The 22600-nt window shown below is 37.1% G+C and overlaps 5 protein-coding genes and 1 long non-coding RNA gene across 14 annotated transcripts; 2 read left to right on the top strand and 4 right to left on the bottom strand.

Annotated features, from left to right (window-relative positions):
• The first annotated feature begins 310 nt into the window (after positions 1-310).
• Positions 311-4525, top strand: LOC111803923. 3 transcript variants are annotated; one of them, XR_002816445.1, is made up of 3 exons: positions 311-1456; positions 2124-2527; positions 2708-2969. XR_002816445.1 is itself a non-coding variant. In XM_023688541.1 (2 exons), exons 1-2 carry the CDS (start codon positions 1003-1005, stop codon positions 2764-2766), a joined length of 513 nt encoding a protein of 170 aa, XP_023544309.1. In that variant the 5' UTR covers positions 313-1002; the 3' UTR covers positions 2767-2969. The 3 variants fall into 3 exon arrangements, 1 of the variants encoding a protein (XP_023544309.1); XR_002816444.1 differs by lacking the exon at positions 2124-2527 and adding an exon at positions 3274-4525 and having other exon boundaries at positions 313-1456; positions 2708-2891; XM_023688541.1 differs by lacking the exon at positions 2124-2527 and having other exon boundaries at positions 313-1456.
• On the bottom strand, positions 2959-3494 carry LOC111803925. The gene is made up of 2 exons (XR_002816446.1): positions 3402-3494; positions 2959-3308 (listed from the first exon to the last, which is right to left on the bottom strand). It is a non-coding gene; the product is annotated as an uncharacterized LOC111803925 (long non-coding RNA).
• Positions 4058-4521, top strand: LOC111803924 (protein SKIP34). Its single transcript, XM_023688542.1, has one exon. The coding sequence runs from the start codon at positions 4084-4086 to the stop codon at positions 4372-4374; it is 291 nt and encodes a 96-aa protein (XP_023544310.1). The 5' UTR covers positions 4058-4083; the 3' UTR covers positions 4375-4521.
• A 667-nt stretch (positions 4526-5192) lies between the features above and the next one.
• LOC111803474 lies at positions 5193-6197 on the bottom strand. The gene has a single exon (XM_023687894.1). The coding sequence runs from the start codon at positions 6014-6016 to the stop codon at positions 5381-5383; it is 636 nt and encodes a 211-aa protein (XP_023543662.1). The 5' UTR covers positions 6017-6197; the 3' UTR covers positions 5193-5380.
• Positions 6198-6520: 323 nt separating this feature from the next.
• On the bottom strand, positions 6521-16499 carry LOC111803473 (methylmalonate-semialdehyde dehydrogenase [acylating], mitochondrial-like). Of its 7 annotated transcripts, none has more exons than XM_023687886.1 (21): positions 16410-16499; positions 16009-16157; positions 15225-15782; positions 14678-14772; positions 14516-14587; positions 14269-14430; positions 14106-14184; positions 13856-14010; positions 12532-12595; positions 11652-11731; positions 11229-11294; positions 10849-10899; positions 10609-10760; positions 9699-9789; positions 9345-9425; positions 9160-9237; positions 8974-9009; positions 8844-8887; positions 8434-8512; positions 8125-8173; positions 6521-7985 (listed from the first exon to the last, which is right to left on the bottom strand). In XM_023687886.1, exons 3-21 carry the CDS (start codon positions 15757-15759, stop codon positions 6871-6873), a joined length of 3084 nt encoding a protein of 1027 aa, XP_023543654.1. In that variant the 5' UTR covers positions 15760-15782; positions 16009-16157; positions 16410-16499; the 3' UTR covers positions 6521-6870. The 7 variants fall into 7 exon arrangements, with proteins under 7 accessions (XP_023543654.1, XP_023543660.1, XP_023543659.1 ...); XM_023687892.1 differs by having other exon boundaries at positions 6521-7976; XM_023687891.1 differs by having other exon boundaries at positions 14516-14584.
• Positions 16500-18096: 1597 nt separating this feature from the next.
• On the bottom strand, positions 18097-19372 carry LOC111804321 (dof zinc finger protein DOF5.7-like). The gene has a single exon (XM_023689081.1). The coding sequence runs from the start codon at positions 19146-19148 to the stop codon at positions 18201-18203; it is 948 nt and encodes a 315-aa protein (XP_023544849.1). The 5' UTR covers positions 19149-19372; the 3' UTR covers positions 18097-18200.
• Positions 19373-22600: the final 3228 nt, after the last annotated feature.

Below are 22600 nucleotides of genomic sequence, written 5' to 3'. Positions count from 1 at the left end.
CATAATATATTTAAACAATTTGTTTTAGACCTATTATTAAAAAGATAAAAAAAGGTAGAAATTCGAGAGAGCAAGTGACTAAAGATTCACCGTACACGTTGCAGTAATTTAAACATCCGTTGCAAAGAGTACGTTGATTTGTTAACCCCACGTCATGATATTTGGACGATTCTGCTATAATAATGTATTTCCATGGTAAATCAAATTAAATGCCTAATTCCCATTTTAATATTATTATAATTAATTAAATTAACAATTAGTGATTGATCGAGTTAGAAGCGGAGTGGAGCAATATAATTGACTAAGGAATAAAAGATAACTATGTTGAATAAAATATAAGAGACTTTGTAAAATTTCATTGTAAATTGGGCGTTTAGTTGTGGGTGGAAATGCTATAATTTGAGGGGAAACAATCTGCTTCTTCGATTTCTCCGCTCTGAGAGATTTCAGAAATCCCAAATTCTTGTTTCGAGGTTTGAAGTCGGTGTTCAGCGGATTTTCCCCATTTTGTTTTGAGTGGCGATCTAGCGAATGACGGGCGATCTCGGTTTTCTTATCCGATCAATCTTTTGAACTCGATTTATTTTTTTGTTGTCGTTGTGGCTCGCATTTTTAGAGCAACAACTGATATATTCGTAGAGGAGTGGGATAAGATTCTTGATTGTGTCTGGGCCTGAAAGTGACTTCTGAGCTTTTGCAAATAGCTTGAGTGAACTTTGTTTGGATGCTTTCTGGGTTCTGAGTAATTGGAGAAGAAATTTTGGAGAACTTTCATATTGATCGTTTGAGATCTAGATAGGAGTTTTCGTAGTTTTTTCTTTTTACTTTTATTTATTTATTTATTTATTTTTAATTTTCCATATGGAGGTTACTGATCAAACAGGCCCCATCAGCCACTCCTTTCCATTTTGAGATTCTACCTGTAAATTTTATGGGGAAAACCTCTTAGTTTCCTTATTAAATTTTCCCCCAAAAGTTTTTCACTCGTCTGGAGCAGAACCGATGGCCGTGTCTTTCAGCCGTTTTTCATTGTGGTTTTGGAAGGGGAAGGAGAAAGAGTCTGTCGCAAATGGGGCGCCTTCAAATTCTTCCTCCGAGGTTGGTACTGGTCTGAGAGAACCGGAGAGTCTCAAGTTGAAGAGGGTGGACTTGGGTTCATCTTCAAAGAAGGTCAAGAACCAGAAATGGCGAAGTAAGAAAGAAACAACGAGGATTGACTGGGAATACGATTTTCTGATTGTACCACCTGGCGGTGATGACATGCAAATGCCTGACTCTGCTGATGAGGCCGATTGGTCTATTGGTTGGTTGGAGCCTCACGGTCCTGGCTTTCAGAGTGATGATAGTTTTGCCGTTCTGGTCCCTTCCTATAGCAATCGTTGCAAAGAGGTGGTGGAGGGTTCAAACGTCGAGCTTTTGGCTGCCATAAAAAACCTTCAACATGAATTCTCACCTGGTAAGGCCTTCTGTTTGTGGTCTGCATTATACTGTTATTTGACCCAATGCCTTGTGTCTGCCATTAGTTTATGAATTTTCCTACATGATCTTTATATGAACATTCTTTGTGATCTTTATATGATTACTGTTGTAGCTGGGATATAAAGTATTGAATGGTTGTTAAGAGACACCATTCCTAAAATTTGGGAACACATTGATTGGGCATGTTTTGGAGCTGTTTTCAGTAATGTTGTTTGTTTTGTGTTTCAAGACAAAACTGACTTGTAAAGGTTAAGGTTGTGATTTCAAATGAACAACAACTTTAATTGGTTTAAAAGAGGCTACATGGTAGAACAGATACAAGAACAAATGAGTTAGAAACAACTTTTAATAACAGTACTTGCACTTGTTTTTCTTGAATCCTTGTATAAAAAAACAGAATGCTTCTCAAAAGAGCTACCAAACAATTCATATATGTTACCAATTGTTGTGTTTTCTCCCTAGTCCTGCGCCTGCTGGAATCAAGAGGCGGTGGATGAATAGCCGCAAGCCTGCAATAAGTCATTGAATCTTTTCTCTGTAGGAAAAAAACAAGTTTTTTTTGTTATATATTGTAGTGGTCTGGTCTCTATCTCATCTCTTGTGTGCATATCATAAGTTACTGTTCCAAATTTCATGATTTGAAGGAAGCAACATCAGACAACATTTTGGACCAGCATCAGATTTTAGATTAAAATGAAAAATCATGGACCTAAGGAAACATATGGTGGTGGCAGCTGGTCCGCGTAGGGCGATAGATTTACATCCAAATTTCTCCTCTTTGATGTGCTGTTTGGTAACATTTTTTTTTCTTCTTCAGGAAGTTTCTATTGAAGTAGTAGTTTATGTTCTGTTAATCGTCTGTTCATATGTTATGGAATGAACTCGACATTCGTTTCTGGGTGCGTGTGTTTCTGAACCATGCTTCGTTCTGGACTTTGTTTTTGATCCAAGGAATGAGGTTTTTAAGTTGCAGAAAAATGAGTGGCGTTACAATTCCTTACAACTATAGAGTCGGGAGTCCTCAGATGTAATAGCTTGATGATGACCAGTATGTTCCCAAGCTGATAAAGCTGAATCCTTTATCATCAAAATCCTTTTTCTTATTTCAATCTCCTAAATTAAGTAATAATGAAAGGGAAAGGGCAAAAGAGAGAAGCTTTTTTTAAATGTTCTTGGAGCTGATGAATACCTTCAACATCAAAGTTTGAATGTATCTTATCTTATGCAGAGAGCAAGAAGTATATGGAACTGTGGCTTTCTTCTTCCCTGCAAATCTCGGAAACTTGATGTGCTTTCGGCGACGATGATGAAGGGCAGGTTCTCTGATTACCGCAAAGTTCAACGTCATCTTGAGCTGAAGTTTACAAATTAGACGAACTCAAGTCTTGTTTTGTGCATATCGTGTAAACTTGGTAAGATCTTTCTTTCCTATTAGCATACATAATTTGATTGACAATCTGGAAATGGATGGAATGGAGATTTTCTTTTCTTTTCTTCTTCCCTTTTTGGATACATTATAAGATAAACAATCCATATTCGAACTGCTACCATTTCAGTTCTTCGTGTTTCCTATAAATATTTATAAATGCAACATTATCCTTTTGAAACTCTCTGATTTATTTCTTAGTGGCTTGTTCATCTCACCTTCCAGCTCCTTATACTTTATAATTCAAATACAAAATAAAAAATTTGCATCGCCGATTGAAAATTAGAGGAACTCACGACTTTGATCTGATTGTTTTTCACCTAACCAACGAAAACGCTCGATCCATCGATGCAATCCTTTCATCTCAGCGTTACATTCGCCTCATCTTCAAGGCATTGCAAGTCTGCAAACACGTGGGGGAGGTTTTCAAAATTGACCGTGTATTTCGATTGGAAAAAGATTCAATCACGGAGATTACTCGTTCTGGAAATGCTACCTGGAACTAATTTGGATTCGTCTGTTCCAGTAATGCAATGAGGAGGAGTGAAGATTCTGGCGAGTCTCGCCGACTCTTCCACCAGTTGAGAAATTTGTTTGTCGTGCTGTTTCGGACTCACAATCCAGTCAAATCAACGAAAGCACCAAAACCTGACAGAGATCTTCCCCGTGATTAATCGAAATTTAGATGTGAATGAGAAGAACAAAAAGGAGCGAATGGAATTACCAAATTTCTAGCTCCGATGGTGCAGAAGCGATTAACGACAATGATAAGGACGAGGTCGGTTTCACGTCACGGGACAAAACGAAAGGTTGTCGACTCACCGGAAGACGAGAGTCAGGGAGGGAGAGGACATTGGTGACGTTGAGACGACGCCTAATTGGGAGCTGTTTTTGTTTTTGTTTTTGTTTTTGTTTTTTCGATTCACTCAATAGATAATTTTCTTACAAAAACAAAATACGTCATTGTCTCTATCAATATCCAATCTTATTATTCTATTTACGCAATCTTATTATTATATTTACTTCTGTAAGAAAGTAAGATTTCCAGACCTCAAAAGGCATCATATTCATCCAAAAACCGCAGCAGAGAAGCGATTTTTAGCTGCCCCGACTTGTTTATCCAAAAACAGGTCCATCGCTGCAAGTCAACCACCGATTGTTGAGTTTCAGTCTCCGCCATGTGTAACGGCCACCACCGATCTTTGTTCAGAGGTACCATTTCTCCTAACCAGACCTCCGTACCGGAAAACGGCGACGCTTCCGTTGTGGACAATCTACGGGGTCGATTAGCGGAAACAGAGTCGCGGCTGGCTCAAGTTAGGGCTCGAGAGGCGGCGCTCAGCCGACTCTTGGAGGAAATGAAACGATTAGTTTGTGTGATGGAGATCCTCGAGAACTACCTGAAACGGCGGTACAGAGACCGCCAAGAATATGTGGTTCGTCTCCTCGCTCCTGTATCTCGAAAATAGAAATTCCTCTTCTTCATCGCTGTCTGTAATCTTAGCGGTACCAACCGAAAACTCGTTTTGATTACTTGCTTCTTCGTTCTTCTTATTCGCAATTCTTGTTGACTATATTCTCCACCAAATCTATGGATTTATTTATTCGCTCTTGATTTCACTTGTGAATGGAATCGTGGAATTGATCCCATTAACTCATTGAATCGAAGGAAACTTTGAGGGAAGAGCATTTTGTTGTTTCTCGATGCAATTAGTGGCAATTTTCTACGGTCCAATCAGGCATATTGTAGTTACTTCTGAGACTAACATTGGTTTCAAAGGATTTATGTATGGAGGATTGAATTTGTATGGGTACATGTTCTTGTTCTTCCAAAAGAGAATTAGGGCTGATGGGTATGATAAATATTGAATGTAAGTGGTTTGAATTAATGAAACAAGGCTATTACATAAGGGAGCAGGGAAGAGGTTGTAAGAATTGAGAAATTCGATAACTTCCCATAATATGCCTTACATTTCCCACCTCCAGAGTCCACACCATCTGCTTTCCTCCTCATCTCATCCATCGCTTCCATGCCTGTCCCCAGAATGTCCTACTCAATACCCCACCAGCTTCATCCAATTGTGACTTCGACAGCAAGATGAGGTGGCCATGAGAAATGGGCCGAGGTTGGGCCCGATGAATGAGGCCCAGGCCCGAGTATATACCTGAAGTTGTATTTTAAAATTGTACGCAAAATGAACATTTAAATTATTTACTATCAATAATTTTAAAAATATAAATTCTGTATGGGTAGATAATGAATTATAATAAAAAGATAAATATTTCATAAAATTAATTTTACACTAATACAATTATCAATAAAGTATTGCAATAAACAATGCTCTCAAATTAGATTGATTATAATAACTGATTATCCATAGGCCCATTTGGAAGAGCACTGATTATCCATAGGCCCATTTGGAAGAGCACTATTATCCATAGGCCCATTTGGAAGAGCCGAATACAAAATGGGACTTAATTCAGTCGCCCCAATGCCTCGCGAGCCGGGGCTGATTCAGGATCTACAGTTAAGGCCTTCTCAAAAGCCTCTCTGGCCTCATCTTTCATTTTCTTCCATTCGTAACATTGGCCCAACAAACAGAAGGCCTTCGTGTCATCTCCGCCCAAACTCACCGCCTGTAGCAAGTCTTCCACCGCCGAGTCGAGTCGTCGTTTCCGATTGACGGCGATTTTCAATTCGGCTCTCTTGACCAACGCCTTAGCGACCTCTTTTTCGGATAATGACTTCAAGCACGGCGGCGAAAGTGCGACGTCGAGAGATTTAAGTGCGGAGCTCTGGTGACCCATGTGATTTAAGGCTAGGGCTTTCAAGATGTGCGATGCCGGATCTCTAGGCGAAAGCGAGAGTGCTGTTTCGGCCTCGTTTAGTGCCTTCTTCGCGTAGTCCATCGATTGAGATTGTTGAGAAGTAGATCGTGCTCGAGCGAGTAGATGAGTTCCCTCGAGGAAGTGGCGGCTGGATTGGAGGATCGCTCTGTTCTTCAGGCGGACCTTGCCGAAAGCTCGCTTGGAAAGTTCTCGTACGGCTAACATCGTCGCTGCTGTGAGAATGAACAGGGCTACTTGTATCATGGCTTCCGGCGACACCATCTCTTCGGAGACCTGAATCTGTGGTTCCCTGAGCTGAATCTGAAATCTGTAGGGATTTCGAACTCGGGAGAATTAAAAGTTCTTCTACAGAACAGAAAAATTCCTAAAAAGTCAATTTCCAATTTGCATTGTCCAAATAGTCCACGAGTCTAAGCATAGTTTATAAAACAATAATTTAATATTGTATATTATTATTATTTTAGCATATACGCGTTTTTTAAAGATTTTGTGCTGCCGTGACGCCAGGTTCGGACGGCTTCTACTCTTGCGTGACGTCCGTTTCTCTTGGTATGGCTCTTCTCGGCGAAGACGGTCGGGGCTATCAGTTAGCTCGAAAGCTCGAGACACTTGGTGTATGGCGGACATGGCTCGGCGATTTCAGCAAGACACAATGGGAATAATTTATAAAGTTGACAGAAAATAGGTGAATAGAAGCTAAATTTGCTAAGAAAAAATAATTAATCATAAACTAATAGTAGAAACTAATTTTAACATTCATTAAGATATAGTAATATGGAGACTATATTTAGACATTTGAAAGTAATGGGCTAAAATAGAAAGAGTGTAAAGGAACTGAAATTATTTAAACTGGGTGTACAAGAGAGGGAAAAGGAGGGTAAACTCTTACTCTTGGCTTGGAATTACCAAGGTTTAAAACTAAAAACCCATATAGCCTATTTGAGAATCAATGCATGTAGACCAATATAGTCCAAGAAGCAATGGCTGCTGAGAAACTTTTAGATCTAGAAAACAGGACGAAATCAAGTTAATGGCCTTGAACGAACTTCTCCGAGAGAAAAATGGTTAGTAATTTGTTGATAGGGGGAAAACTGGGAATTTGGCTATCCTAGGTACTAGTGTTCGTATTTCTTGGATGTAGGCAGTGTCAATGATGCTCCTTGGTCTTGAAATTCATCTGCTGACACTATTGGCCCTTGTGAATACATTCTCTCAGATAAAGCAGGTGTGGGAATGCATAACCATTCCGATTTTGGTGGCATGCCTGCATTTCTATAACCTAATGGAGGTATATACATTCGTTCTGAAGTGGATGTTAAAGATTCAACTTGTTGAGAAGAAGCCGAAGCCATATTACCGTCCCTCTCAGACAAGCTAGACAAGTACATTCTATCTGATTGCAAAGCAGCGTCGGTTTGAGAGTCCAAGCTGATGTGGTCTTTTCCATCAGAAGAAGAAAATAAGGGCGTATCAGTTCTCCGCAATGTTTGACTCATACTGTCGTTCAGATGGGAAGTTGCCAGCATATATACTCTTTCTGATGATTGACACATGCTGTCGATTCTTCGAGATGGAACTGTACTATCACTTCCATGGGTAATCAGACAATTACTGTCATGAGATGTAGGCACGTAGAATCCCTCTGCTGCTAAAACGAAAGCAGGAGTAGTTCGAGATGCCTGCCCTTTGATCCTCTCAGAACTGGATGGAATTGACTCGGCCCTCAGGGATTCGCTCCAATGACATTTCTGAGATAAGTACATTCTCTCAGATGATCGGGATGTTGACACTGACATAGCTTGGCCAGGCAATTCTCTATCACCTGTTAAAAGCATAGCAGGAGACAAATCTTGGTTGGATATGTCCCCCTCTGATGACAAGGTAGAAATCAGGGACAGTCCCTGACCGTGCAAATCCCTATCAGGAGTTGGCGGAGAGGAGGTGGCTCTTTCATTGGCTAAATCTGTCTGAGATATTCGAGGGTCTGGCAGCAGTACAGCATCGCTAGGTGAATCCCTCTCAGATGTGGAAGGCAACGGGGGTAAACTTCGGTGCCGCCCACCAGGTGAATCTTTCTCAGATGTTGAAACTAACGTGGAAGGTACAGTACGGGATCTCAAATGTCTCTCAGATGGTGAAGACGCCGTCATTGAGACTCCAATGCCTGCTGAGTTCTTCCACTGTTGAGCCACTCTTTTCAATTTGGTGTAAAATTCCAGGCCTGCCTTATCTTCAAATTAAAATTAAGACAGTGAGAGGAGAAAGTGATGGACAAAACAAATGAAGGATAATATTGCAAGACAGAAAGGAGGAATCAAAGTTTGAACTGAAAAAGAAAACTTGATCAACAGCAGAAGATGGCTTCAAACCATTAAAGGAAGATGGCAAGGGAACTGTAACAGCAACATTGATACCAACCTGAAATGGATTTAGAAGGGAAAACAAATATGAAATTATATTTAGGAGAAAGAAACCGACACTAACAGAATAAAATATGCTAGGTATATGATTACGATGTGAAAAACAGCTTAGAGCTTCCATGAAAATGCTCGAAGTCCAAAGGTTTCACTCAACACTCTATGGAGCAAAACATAAATAATTCAAGCGATCTACATGGGCGTCCATCAACCGAAATCTAAATGGATAGAAATTTGTATCACCAATAAACGATCACTAACCATTCCCACTTCCACTTCACTCTGAAATTTCCTCGCATAAATGCCAGAAGTTGTGAATATGGAAGCTCCATTTCGGTTCCTGAAGAAAATTGAGTAGTTTAAACGTATATCCAGGAAGCCATGACAAAGGAGGAATTTTGCACGTGCAACACCTTATCATCAAAAAAGAGTCAACAAAAAAGGGCCTACAAATTTACTTCTTCAAGGAAAGCAGCTTCAAGAAGCTACAACCAACATCAAGATTCAAACGAAAGTACTACAAATTTAAAATAGAAAAAGTTAAAATTCAATGGCGATTAAGGAATACCAGAGGTAAAATGGGTTATGGAATGCAGCACCTCAATGACTATAAAATGGTTTAAGTATGCCATCTAAATACCACCTCAGTTTAGTAGAGTTAAAAGAAGTACTTGTTTCTGTTTACAATGGATATAGCCTCCTCTAGGTTGTCAGCCTGCCGGTAAAACCAACAGAAAACAATAAGAAGCCTGATGAAGACAACGTGCAATATTACCAATGGGATGAAAAACTGGGTAGTACCTGCATACAAAGGAGAACTGGTCCAAGAAATTCTTCCTGACGACACAAAATATTGCTGTTAAAATTAATGTACCAGAATGCTGTCAAAATAATGAAAACATATTAACTTCAAGCCTCTTATGCTAAGAGATTTAGATATCAATTACATCCCTTTAGAATAAGTCCAACAGAAAGAGAAAAGAATACCTTGTAGCACTCCATGTCCGTTGTTACATCAGATAAAATGGTTGGACCAACAAAATTTCCATTTTCATATCCTGGGACCTACCAAGTATTGCAAAAATCTTATCAACACCAGAAAGTTCTAAAATTCGTCGAATGTAAGGTAGTAGAATTTATTTAACAAACTCATAATAATAACAAGTTTGTACCACAATATCTCTACCGTCAAGCAGAAGTCTAGCACCATCTTCAATGCCACTTTGAACTAATCTACAAAAACGATCTTTCACCTGTGGATTTTTTTTCCAAGGAGAATTAATTTAATAGTTGAAACGATAGTGCATCTACATACAGACATGATGTCCCACCACCAGAAGTACAGACAGTTGAATACGATGGACTACCAGCTTCAATGGCAAAGTTTCAGATCCAAATAAAAGTTAGAATTTAGTCTTTGCCGAAATTATCAAAGAAATAGAGACGCAAAAAAAAAAACTCCTACATGTGCAAACCATAGGTACCGTAACCAAAGGAAAACTAAAGAGGTTTTTCTGAACACATACCTCTTTGGTAATTACAGGACCAAGGTCAGCATTGGGATCTGTCCCCACATTCACTTTAAGTGCTTTGGCACATTCCACAAGTTTTTTTTCCCTGGAAAATCATCGTAGAATACCAATAACTACAAAACTCATATGCTGATAGATTTAAAGACTAAGGACCGTAACTGAAAAGAACATTCATAAGTGATCGAGGAACAATACTTGACAAGCTATTGGTCAACATGCCATCCGTAGGTAGAAGCAGACCGTCCAATTTTTATAATTTTCACAATACCGAAGTTACTGTTAATTTGTTGTTTTCTGAAGTTCAGTGAAAATCTAATTTACAAATAGAAAGAAGGAAGAAGTCCAAATGCAGTTGGGAATCAAAAAGCATATGTTGCATATTTGACACTTGTAGAAATGTTGTGAGGCACAACAGTTAACAAAAGTGGTTAAGCTTCATAATGCACATACTGTGGAGTAAACGGATTCCTGCACCAGCAAAACACTTAGGTGTCACGTGGCTGTCTAAGATAGCTTTTTATGACTACGGTAATGATTTTTGAAAGCTAATCTTCTTAAGACATACTCTCACTCATAGGAAACCAATCTGGCTAAGCTTGCAACCACAAATTCATACTCTGATTCTTATAAAATACATCTTTTCCCAAGGATCTTAAACTTGAAAATTAAGATTAAAAAAAGTCCGGAATAGTTCATAGCAGGTAGATACCAGAACAAGAAGCTCAAGACCAAATCTCAACAAACTGGGTACTACAAGGATAGGCAAATAGAAAAGTGTCCATAAGACGACGAATTTTGAATTCGAATTGTCCAGAGATGATGAACTCAATCAATAAGACAATTTCCAGAAGGAAAGAAAAGGAGGATAAAATAAGGATTGCGATGAACAAAAGAGTCACTATACCATAGAATTGAACTCCCAACGGAGACAACAATGTTGATAGCCATACATGTCTGTCCAGAAGTACCGAATCCAGCATCAACCAGAGCATTTAAAGTAGCCTCCATGTTAGCATCAGGCATAATAATTGCATGGCTCTTGCCTCCTAAGTGGGACTAAGCAATCAACATAAATATCAGCCAAATTATTCAATAAAACTTTTACCAAAAGAAACATAACAGTAGATGAACAAATAGGATTCACCTGAACTTGCTTTCCCGTAGCAGCGGCCCTAGCATATATGTTCTTTCCAGCCTTTAAATAAAATAGACAGTAAAGTAAAAAGAGAAGAAAATAAAAATTCAGAATAGTCGACCCAAACATACTAAACTTGCAAGAAAGTTTTCTTTTCAATCATTGACAAGAATGAAATATATATGCAAAGTGTTTCAATCATAAAGAAAAGTAGTCATAAAATTTGAACATAAAGGAAATTACATGAGAAGTATTCATAAAACTAAAGAACAGCTAATTAAAGAAATTTATATGTGCTCTTACCAATACTTGTTATGGCCCCGTCAAATATATCTAATTGCATTTTGTCATTAGGCATTTCATGTCTATTAATAAAGAGAAGCACTTACAGAACATGAACTGGCAAAAGATATGGCTTTTATGTCCTCATCGTCACATATATAGTTTATGATATCCTGACCAGAGAATTAAAAACAAAAAATGGGGATAACACGAATCAGAGATAACCGACTATGAAGTAATACATGAATGAAAAGAGTAAAATCATACATGAATGAAAAGAGTAAAATCATACATGAAATGAAAAGAGTAAAAAACTCAAGCGTGTGCCATATGGCACATGCCAACATGAAATGAAAAGAGTAAAAAACTCCAAACAACAGAAGGTGGGAAAGTTAACATTGTTTGAAATAATAACATAACATGTTTGTTATTTGCGTAATTAACTACAATTAATAGAAAATTAACTCAGGAAGTATGCCAATTAGACGCCAATCAAAAAGAAACAATGGCTCCCTATTGAACCATCTTACATGGGTTCCATGAACAATATTTAGAACACCATCAGGCAAGCCAGCCTCCACTGCTAATGCAGCTAGCAACATTGAAGCCCCTGAAACGGATAATATAACAGACCGCTAAAGACTGTGATGTGCAGGATATAAATAAAAAGCATTTGTCGCTAGATTCATACATTATAAAATGACAAGAAATACAATGCTAAAAAACCTTTGGATTTATGTTGACCGTAGAAATGCCAAAAGAATTAGACCAAAATAAGTTTACATATATTTTATACCATACAATCGAGGAATGGTATCTACATGAAGAGTGCCAAGTTTCATTACTATCATAGCGAACCCCCCACATGAATACTTTTGTTGCTAGCGAAATTAAAAAACCAACGTTTCCAAGTCCCAGATGGTAAATCACATAAGATAGCATGCCACTTATTCTGCCTAAAACCAACGGTTATGATAACTACCACGTAGCCATACCATGGATGTGAGGGATGCAGTCAAGTCCACATACACATGAAAATGCACTCCATACTAAAGATTTAGGGACATCTAGGAGTATAATTACAACATATAAAAGATTAAGATACAAAACCTAGGTATGCTGGATGTGCATATTATAATTATAATCAATCTGAGCTATCCTAACCAACTCCAAAATCTAAGAACCCAACATTAATTATCAAAGCTTATGCCAGCTTATGTAGAATCAACTTACCAATAATAACATTTATACTATTTTTCAATAAACTGACTCGATTTGGCAATTGACCAACTGGATGTGATTGGCAGCAAAAATTAATAGGAAAAAAAACGAATTCATTTCTGCTGCAAATGTGGGAACTTCATAGACCAAGTGCACTATAACGAGAAAGAGATAGGTTCTGAAACATACCCGGGTATGTTTCACATGGCTTAAGAACAAATGTATTGCCACATGTAACTGCAATCGGGAACATCTGCGTTGTAAGGATAACATTCTTAGCACTCAGCATTCCAATTTATTTTATAAATTTGTAAAGCAAAGATTCTCAAGTACATGAAAGAACTTGATAGAACATAAAACTTAGATTAAATTACAAGGTTGATCTCTATACTTTTCGAGTTGGTCTCCAAACTTGAGAAATCTACGAGACGCTTTTTTTTATTATTATTATTTCAAAGACTCATAAAAAACAAAATTGAATGTTTAGAGATCTACTAGATTATTTTTTAAAGTAGAGGGGTCTATATTAGACACAAACCTAAAAGTTTCAAAGTCAAACTTGTAATAACCTAAAACTTTAAAAATATAATCTATAATATACAAATGATGCTATAGGAGAAAAAACTCAAATGGTCATTTCGATCTCATTTTTATACCAATGCCTGTATTCCCTTATTTGAATCAAAAATAATTTTAGACAGATGAAAATTTTGAAATATAAGATTAAAGATTTCATATCATGTCCAAGAATTATCTTTTGATTCACAAACCTCACTTAATTGTCTCATTAAGATAATTTCATTGAAGTATTACTTAGTAAGAAAACAAATTATCATATTTATTAGTATTTTAAAAATAGCATTGTTTTTCTTTCATCAGTTACACTTACATAATGCTTGCATTATTTTTCCCATATCTCTAAGAGTGGCTTTCTTGTGAATGTTAGTCTCATGCACCTAAATTTAACGTTTTCTTTTTATATATAAATTAGTCGTGTTCTTTTATACATAGGATTGAAGGCTCCCCTTAGATTCAGCTCATCTCCCTCCTCCAATGTTTAAAGAGACTCCAACCACCCCCAAGAGACACTAAAGGTTTTTAGTTTTAAGGTTTTCATATTTTCAAAATAAGAGCATGAAGCCAGGATCTTGGAGGGTAACTCTAAACGTCCCAAGCCCTAACCACTAGGGCACTTCTCGAGGCCATGGGAGTAACTTAGTTATGTTGATTAATATGTAGTTATAAAGTATGATATGTAGGAGGTGGGTATAAGAAGAAAACAAATACATACATGAATATATAAGCCAAGCATTTTCTTCTAGAATCTATGTGTAGTTCAAGATTCAAAGATAGTAGCTCTAATTTGTCACAAGAGGAAATGGGTTAAGGTTATTAATTATGAAAACAGATCGTTCTAATGTATTTATACAGATACGCATAATACATTTATATCAGGTAAAAATATTGAATAAAGAAGTGTCGATAGAATCAAAGAGAAAGCACAGGGACATACCCATAAGGAAACTGTTGCTGGATGGTTAAAAGAGCAGATCCCAGCACAAACACCTATTGGATCTCGGATGCAATACGAGTCAATTCCATCAGATGCATTAGGGACGAACTCCCCCATTTGCATAGTGGCCAATCCACAAACATGTTTAACCACCTCTTCAGGAAAAACAGAATGCAAATGAGTGCAATCTTTTCATATGTGATCGCGTGATGTGATGATGCACAAAGATAAAATAAGTGAATATACCAACCTAAACCACAGATGATATCATTTTGAGCATCCTTTAATGTTTTTCCCTGTTCTGTGACAATATTCGTCACAAGCTTATCCTAATAACAAGAATTCTTGCCATATCAAAAAATCAAGGTTTATATGTTTCAAATGATTCTGAAAAGGAAATGACTAATACTAACCATGTCTCTGAGGATGAGCTTCTGGAACTCAAACATAATACATTGACGAGTAGAAATCGGTGTGTTTTTCCATGAGGGAAAGGCTTGTTTGGCTGCATTAACTGCGGCCTTAAACTCTTCATAGGTTGTTAAAGGAACATGAGAAACAACTTCTTGTGTTGCCTAACCCAAAAGTAGAGGGCACACCATGATTGACATGTAAACCCCCATCTATGAACAAATAAGTTGTCTGAAATATAGAGCTTACTGGATTGATAACATCAACCACTGGACAGTTGTGCGAATCCAAGAACTCCCCTCCAATTAAATTAGGAACCTTCTACAATTCAAACAATTACTCATCACCTTTGAGTCCGTCAAATATGTGTATATATATTGAAACAAATAAAATAGAAGTATAGGACCTTACCAGCTGATGTGTTTGCTTGACCGTATCCCCGATAACAGTATGACTACTATTTGCATGAAGTGAAATATTAGGTCTCCATGACTTGAAATTCTTTTCTGAAAAATAAAAATTAGGATTGCTTAAGAGACTTGAGTTTCAGAAAAGAAGTCATGCTCCATATTACAAAAGTACTGAAAGTTAACGTTCTCATTTATCATATCTAATTGTTGAACCAAAAATGGATGTACAGTAGTATGAATAATCATGATAAGAATAAAGAAATTCAAGCTCTTAATGCCACCTAATAAACTAAAATTGCTCCTCCGACTTTAAATTAGGATGAGATGCACCTGAGGAAAAGAAAAACCAAAACCAACCATGTGGCCAGAATAGAGAAACATTAGGATTTAAGAAAGAAAAGGAAATTAAAATAGATTGAAAGTTAATTGTATAGACATTTTTAAAGAAAGAAAAGAAAATCAGATTTGATTGACAAGAACTTATTCATTAANTCCCACATTGGTAAGCAATGAATCTTTTCCCAGCAAAGTCAGATACAAGTTATAACCTGATAGATTTCCTTGGCGAATTTTGGCTTTGAGGTTGTACAAATGCCTTGGTGTTGACTGCAAATCTGGATTATGTTGTTTGAGAGCTTTAAGCACTTGGCGTGGTTTTATACCAGCTTCAGTCATCAGTTTTATTTGCCTTACTTCATCCTCAGTAAAGCGGCGACTGTAAGGATGCTCTGACATGTCTTTTAAGGGCTCGTGGTTATGGTCCCCATTTTTAATGGTAAGCATCCAGGCATCATCTTCCTTCTTGCCAATTGCTTCAAATGGGCAATTTATCAAGCGTGAGCTAGCTTTCCTTTTGCGCCGACTCTCGTCAATCTTACGCCTGTTACGGTACAGACCTCCTCTATCACAACCAAGGATGACCCTTCTATCTTTCCTAGACTTCTTAATTGTTACCACATATCCCTGATCAGCACCAAAGTCACGAACATACTTAATGAGATCTTCACGATCATCAAATCTTCCCGGTTGAGGAGGAAGCATCTTCTTGTGTGCAACCAATCCTGTTTGACTTTGAGTACCCATCTTACAGATAGTAACAATTCAATCTGATGGGAATACAGAACAATAAGAAATACAATGGCGAGGAATGAGAAATGTGAAACTTTTAATCATTAATGATTTACAAGAGAGCAAAATAAAAAACTAAAACAATGGAATCGGACCTAACTTCTAGACGACACTGCAAACAACCATAAATAATAACCATGAATAATCCCGTAAGAAATTACCAGAACACAGCTTAAAAGGGAAGGATTTTGCATAAACAATTACCAGACAATATTCCCACCAATTTCATTCAGCAACCTAAGCTAATACTTGGAATTTTAATCCACTTAGCACCTCGTGAAATAGTTCGTAACAGCTACAAGACGAGTTGAGCTTCACCTTAGAAGACAACGAAGTTCATTTGTGCACCCTTACTAGCAATTCCAAAGAAAAATAAGCATATTAGAATTAGAACAAAACAAATAAGAAACTTCACAACGACGGTTCCACTCGGTTTGCGCAAAAAAAAAAAAAAAAAAAAAAAAAAAAAAAAAAAAAAAAAANGTAAGAGGATATAGATCCGTCGGACTAGCACTACTTTCAGTGAAGCAATTAGTATAATTTCATGATCACAAACAGAAAAAAGACCACAAATTAGAAATCTAGTAGAGGAGCAAGAGAAGTACCTCATGAGGGGGAAGAAAAGTTGAAGTGAAATTTTGACTGGCGGGCTGGAAACTGAAAATGATCGGGAACACTCCCGGTTTTTTTTTTTTTTTTTTTTTTTTAAANCGCCCTTGCACCGGAGTTCAGGGACGGGAACCAGTTCCACGCGATTGATTAGGTCGCGTGTGAGAAACAAATCGAGATCAACCATTGTGGAGCTTGATGATTGACAAGTGTCTTACACGCGCTCCGTTGAAAGTGGACGATTGGATACTTTAGATCCTAGGGCTTTCTTCGGTGTGGGTTTTTTTAGTCAATCGCTATCCGGACAAGAGAGTTTTTTTTTTTTTTTTTTTTTTCTTACCATAATTTGTTTCGAAACTATTTTAATTTTTAAAAATTTTAATTAATACTCTTTTTCAACTTTTTAAAAATATTTATTGTTAGCAGAAGATATAAAAAATTAGTATCACCTTCTAATTAATATTTTTTTTTATCATCCATCGTCTAGAAAAAATTATATTTAGTACGACAAATGAAATAATGCAACCGGAGCTTGAATGGGGCTTAAATGGTTCAATTTTGTCTGTCCAAACATAAAATAATGACCTAGCTTAACTTAAACGATAAAGATGAAAAGTCGAAACTAAATTTACAAAATACTTTGATATAACATGCTAATGCATTGCTAGTATAATATGTTTCATTATTGATGCATCAATAATATAAAGACTTTATATTATGTATTTCAATGACATAAATATTATTGATATGATATTGCTACATCAATATTATGCTTGAAACAAAATTTGAATAAAGGTTGATATACTAATGCACAAATATTTTATATTTGAAATTACATTTTGATGAGCATGTGATATATCATTGACGCGCTATTGAAACAAACTACTTATATATTCATCAAACACCACTAATACACTTGGATCGCTATTGAACCATCACTGGTATACATATCATCGACATACACATCATTGATATACTCTATATTAAGCACACGATGATATACGCACACTATTAGTATGATATACTTTATATCGAGTATATAAACAACATAAATACATTACTTATATTATATAACAACACTATTTAATATAACAAGTTGAATTAACCAAAATTTAATCTCATATATTCGTACAATAAATTTAGATATTATTATCTTATTGTATTCCTAAAACAAGTATTAATAGGCTTTTAATACTAGAAATAAATAAATGAATGGTATCCGTAACGGATTAATCCTGAAGTCAACCAAAAAAAGGAAGAGGGGGAAGGTGTTGAAAAGGAGCAGATAACGCGCGCTGGAAAGTATAAACGCAGCTCACTGCAATGCGATGCAATGCATGCATGCATGCATGCAACAACAAATCCAAAAGAAAAACGTTACAACGGCAACGCCACGACGCCGACACGTCCCATTTCTCGTCGCGACAGCGTGGACTGACAGCAACATCTTTCATCGATGGATTTAATCTCCACCGTCCATTTGAAAAGGGCTGAACTGCAAATTCGGCGGTACTATTCATTTTTACATTGTGTATTAATTTATTTTATACACCACACGAACATTCGAAATTTAAACAAGTTGAGAATTTATCGAAGGTTTCTTCATGGATTCAATTAATTTAAACACTCGAAATTTATTAAATAATTTAAACACCATTTCTTTGTATTTTCTAACAAACAATCGCCAGAAAATTCATCTCAATACATTCATCACTTTAATATCCACATTTGATTTTATCACGACATTAATCTCTTGATTTCTTTACGTGGGGGGGTTACCTTCAGGTCTACGGTAAATGGGTGTACTGATGCAAATCGTGCCACTCTCGAACACCATCGCACCCCGCCGCAGCGCTGTCACCGGAGTTATATCCCGCTGCCGCTGCACCCGCCGTGCCTGCCATGATTGAGGAGGGTGCATAAGAATCCCCAAAGAACCACTCATCGGCAGCCGCAGAATCTCCTCCGGATCCGACCACTGTTTCTTTTCTTGCATTGTTGAAATCGGAAGAATTGAAAGCATCTGGTTTGGAGATCTCGAGATTCCGAAACGAGCCTGGGTTCAGTTCTTGGGCGTGATCTTCAAGTGGGATTGGAGAGGAAACTCCTCTGTTTTTATCAGTGGCGGGACTGTTGTGTCCGCCCAATAGCATAGCCAGCCTCTGTTGCTGCAGCTTCCAGTGGAGGTCTTGATTCATGGAGCTCAAAGATTCGATGGAAGACGCGAGACTTGTGTCCAAATTCAGGGAATTAATGAATCCGGTCGAAGGATTCATGGAATTTGGGCTCCTCGATTGGTCGAGAGAAAAAACTCCAAACTGATCATAGAGACCAGTCGACGGAACAGGGGAGAACCCGGAGGTTTGATTTCCACCTAGCTGACTCGATGCAAACCCGTTGACGAAGAAACCCAACCGGCCAACTTCCGGGTTGGACGAACCGGAGTCGTCCTTGGACGTCTGAAGCCTAAACGACGATGATGTTTTGACCTTCTTGTTTCTCCGACAGCCGCCGCCGACAGGAACGTTGCGCAACGCCCCACCCTTAGTCCAGTATCTGCGGCAGGTCTTGCAGAAATGCCTAGGCTGAGTTAGGCTATAGTTGTTGTAGTAACAGAATTTGGTATTGGGCGAATCGCAACGAGGACATTTGAGTGCCTGCTGATGATCTGATGTCGGCTTTGTCTGATCATTTTTGGACCGGCAACCCCCGACCCCTGCTTTTTCCGGCAACATCTATCGAATTCTTGATTCTCAATTGGAGACAGAGCTTTTTGGGAGACAAAAATGGAGGGAAGAAGAAGAAGAAGGGGCAGGAAATAGTTGGAGGGGTGCGGTCGGGGTTGTTGAGTTTCGTAGTGAAGATGGCAAAGGGAAATAAATGGGGCGGGAGTCATGCATGGGAAACAAGAGAGGGAAGAGAAAAAGAAGGCTGATGGCTGCCTGTGATTTTCATCAAAGAGGAACCCGTCTGTGATTTTTAAATTAAATGGGTGAAAGTTGGGTTCTCTTTTTATATTTCTCAGATCTGAATTCTGAAAGGAATATACATATTAATCCCATCCAAAAAAAAATAAAAAAATTGATCATCTTCATTTGAGATTCATTGAATACTCAAATACATTTGGTGAACCTTGCTTCCTAAAATGGTTCTTGGATTGTGCGTTTCAAATTACATTACACAACAAGTTTATAAATTCATTTAATTTTTCAAATTTTGAAATACCATATTAAATCTTCGACTCTGAGATGAGAAAATGGTATTAGATAAAAGTGTTATTTATAATCATGCAATGTATGAATATATAATACGTTGAGTAGTGGAAAGCTGATATTATAAAGAAAATGGGGGAGAGTTATGAAGCAAAGGTGGTGTGGTGTGGTGGGTGTTTTGGGTAAGCCCAGCAGCGGCAGAAGAAGAAATTAAGGGGAGCAGAGACGAGGTGGTGTCAAGTTCTGGCACTCCAAGCATCTTTGTCTATTTCCCTTCCCTTGTACAGTCCCTTTTCAACCCAATATATGTGTCCCCCCACACCCCTCTCTCTCCCCCTTTCTATCCATCCATCTTGGACCAACTTTACACGCGCGCCTTACCTTTGACAATAGTTTTTTAACCCGCCCATTCATTTTGGTCCCACTCTTCCATTCTAGTTTAATTATTAAAAGGGCTGTGTTCTTCTTTTGTTTTTTTTTTTTTTTTCTTTTAATTTCGTAAATACTGTTTCAGGTTCAAGCACACAGCTAGCACATATTACATTTTGGCCTAACATTACTAAAAATACCATAATTATAGACTAGATTTGTGATTTTGAAGGTTTAATAAGGAATACACATAAAGTTTAACAGAAACAAATTATTATATTTGGTCTGTGCTATATCAGGTTTTTATTTATAATTTGATGTAACATCCACTTGTGGAATGGTGGTAGGAGACATTATTTTGATGTTAATAATTGTCTGAATTTAGATGGATACAGAAAGAAGAGGGGTTGGAATGAAGATGATCGATCGCCATCAGCCTGCGATGTGAGACATGGGATTCACACACTCGCGCACTCTTCATTGCTTAGCTTTATCCAATGGGTAAACTTTGTGTGTTTTGCTCTCGGTATGGTCGCCTTCCAAGAGTAGTACGGCTAGGCGTGCTCTGACTCTGCTTCTGCAATTGCCAATAAACCCAACCCTCTCTGCCACGGTGCTCTTCTTCGTCTCCTCCTCCTATCCCATTTTGTTTCAATCTGGCGAACACTTTGACATACGGATTATGGGAAAAATATCATTTGGGTAAGGTTCATAATCAATTCAAAACCTATTCAGATCATTTAAAATCAAATTCGACCATAGTTCTTTGTTTTAATTCCCTAAATTTTCTAGCTTTCTAGCTTTAAGGCATTAACCCAATTATGGCAGCGACAAAGCTTACGACAAGCAGCTTCTCACATTCATCCAAGACGCAGAAGCTCCTCATCACATGCTTTTATTGCGGAATTTTATGGCACAGGGTGTTGTTCACAGCCAACCCTTTGTTTATGCTAGCCCATCCAGAGACCCAAGAGGATTCTTGGGTATTTTTATTGGGCCCAGATAGCAAATACGAATTTTGATTTGCGAAGGCCCTTCGACATATGCCATATTTTCAATGGGAAGCATGTGGAATGTGTTGGCATTCTGGATTCTTCTAGTCTTCTAGTTTTCTGCGGACACTATTTCAACTTAAGCGTTCATACTGGGGAGTGACGTGTAGGACATTTTAGCATGTGAAATGCGGGTTTCGGCGTGCTTTTTTGGTTGACTCGCACACCGTCAACTGTGCCAGATCATACAAAACTGTCGGTTCCCTCGTACTCGTACACACACTGTTTTTCAACTTTTCTTAGTCATGACTAATAACAAATTATGGAAAATTTGCCTTTTTGGTTGGATTTTTATTATTTCAGATTTTGAAATAAAATTTAATCTTTTTTTTATCTTTCAAATGTTTAAAAAATAGATGTTCATTCTTAATTTTAAAACAAAATTCTATAATTTAAATGTTTAGTTGCTTTATGTTATACAATTATTAGTCTACATTTAAATTATATTAATGTTATAACAAATTAAATTAATTTATATGGGACTTGCGGGGTTGGTAAGTTGCACCCATTTTACGTTGGTAATTCGTATAATTGCATTTATGTAGCTTTATTAATGTCAAACGGCTAAGTTTCCAACTTAAGGACTGCACACCACATTTTTCTCTGTAAATTCTCTATCTCAATCACCATTTTAGTTTCCAAATTTAGCACGTTTAGTTCAAAAAATATATGTATTTATATCATATTAAATGCTTTAAAATCTTATTCTAAATATTCATAACATTATTTTATTCAATACAAAAAGTGAGGATTTACCGGTCAAAAAAAAATATTTACAAACTAATATTCACGCGTACATCTTAGTTAATTAAATTATAACTAAATTTATTAGATACGCCCTCAACCTGGTAAATTAGTATATAAATTGGACCATATCCCTCTAATGAATATCAAATTAAGAGTTGTTACCCCTTCCTCCATTATTTAATGCTTTTTATTATAATATGAAAAAAAATCCAAAATATTGCAATTGCCACCCCTAAACTTTAGAGATTTTATAATTATAGCATTGCATTTAAAGGTAAGTTGTTAGTAGAATCTCATAAGAAAACAAAACTCAAAAAGACAGGAATTAGGAAACACTTCTTTAAAACAAACCTAATTATTCCAATACTAAATTTTTAAATACAAATCTCAAACTTTTAAAATTATTTTAAATAAAAATAAAAGGTTAATACTTATGAAAATTATATTCCAATCACTCCTTTCAGTGATCAGAAAATAAATAAATAAAGAATATTATTATAAAATTAAATTAAATTTATATTTGATGGTATGGTTAACAAATATTAATTAGAATTAGAATAAATTTGAGTTCCCAATAAATTCGAACTACTTTCACTCAGCACGAAGCTGGGTCCAGAAAATTATGTGTGGTGGGAGGGAAAGTAAATGTCTAAATCAAACCGACGGTATCAGCTGAGCTCACCCATTATGTCAGCTCGACCCGACCCGCACCAGCCCAGCCCAAATGTGCATTTTTTCTTTTAATAGAAATTTATTATTATTATTTTTTATTTTCAAAAAACGCAACAGGCCATTCATTATAAAGCC

Source organism: Cucurbita pepo, chromosome LG10, assembly GCF_002806865.2.
Source record: "Cucurbita pepo subsp. pepo cultivar mu-cu-16 chromosome LG10, ASM280686v2, whole genome shotgun sequence".
Lineage (NCBI taxonomy): Eukaryota > Viridiplantae > Streptophyta > Magnoliopsida > Cucurbitales > Cucurbitaceae > Cucurbita > Cucurbita pepo.
This window is presented reverse-complemented; position numbering and strand designations above follow the sequence as displayed.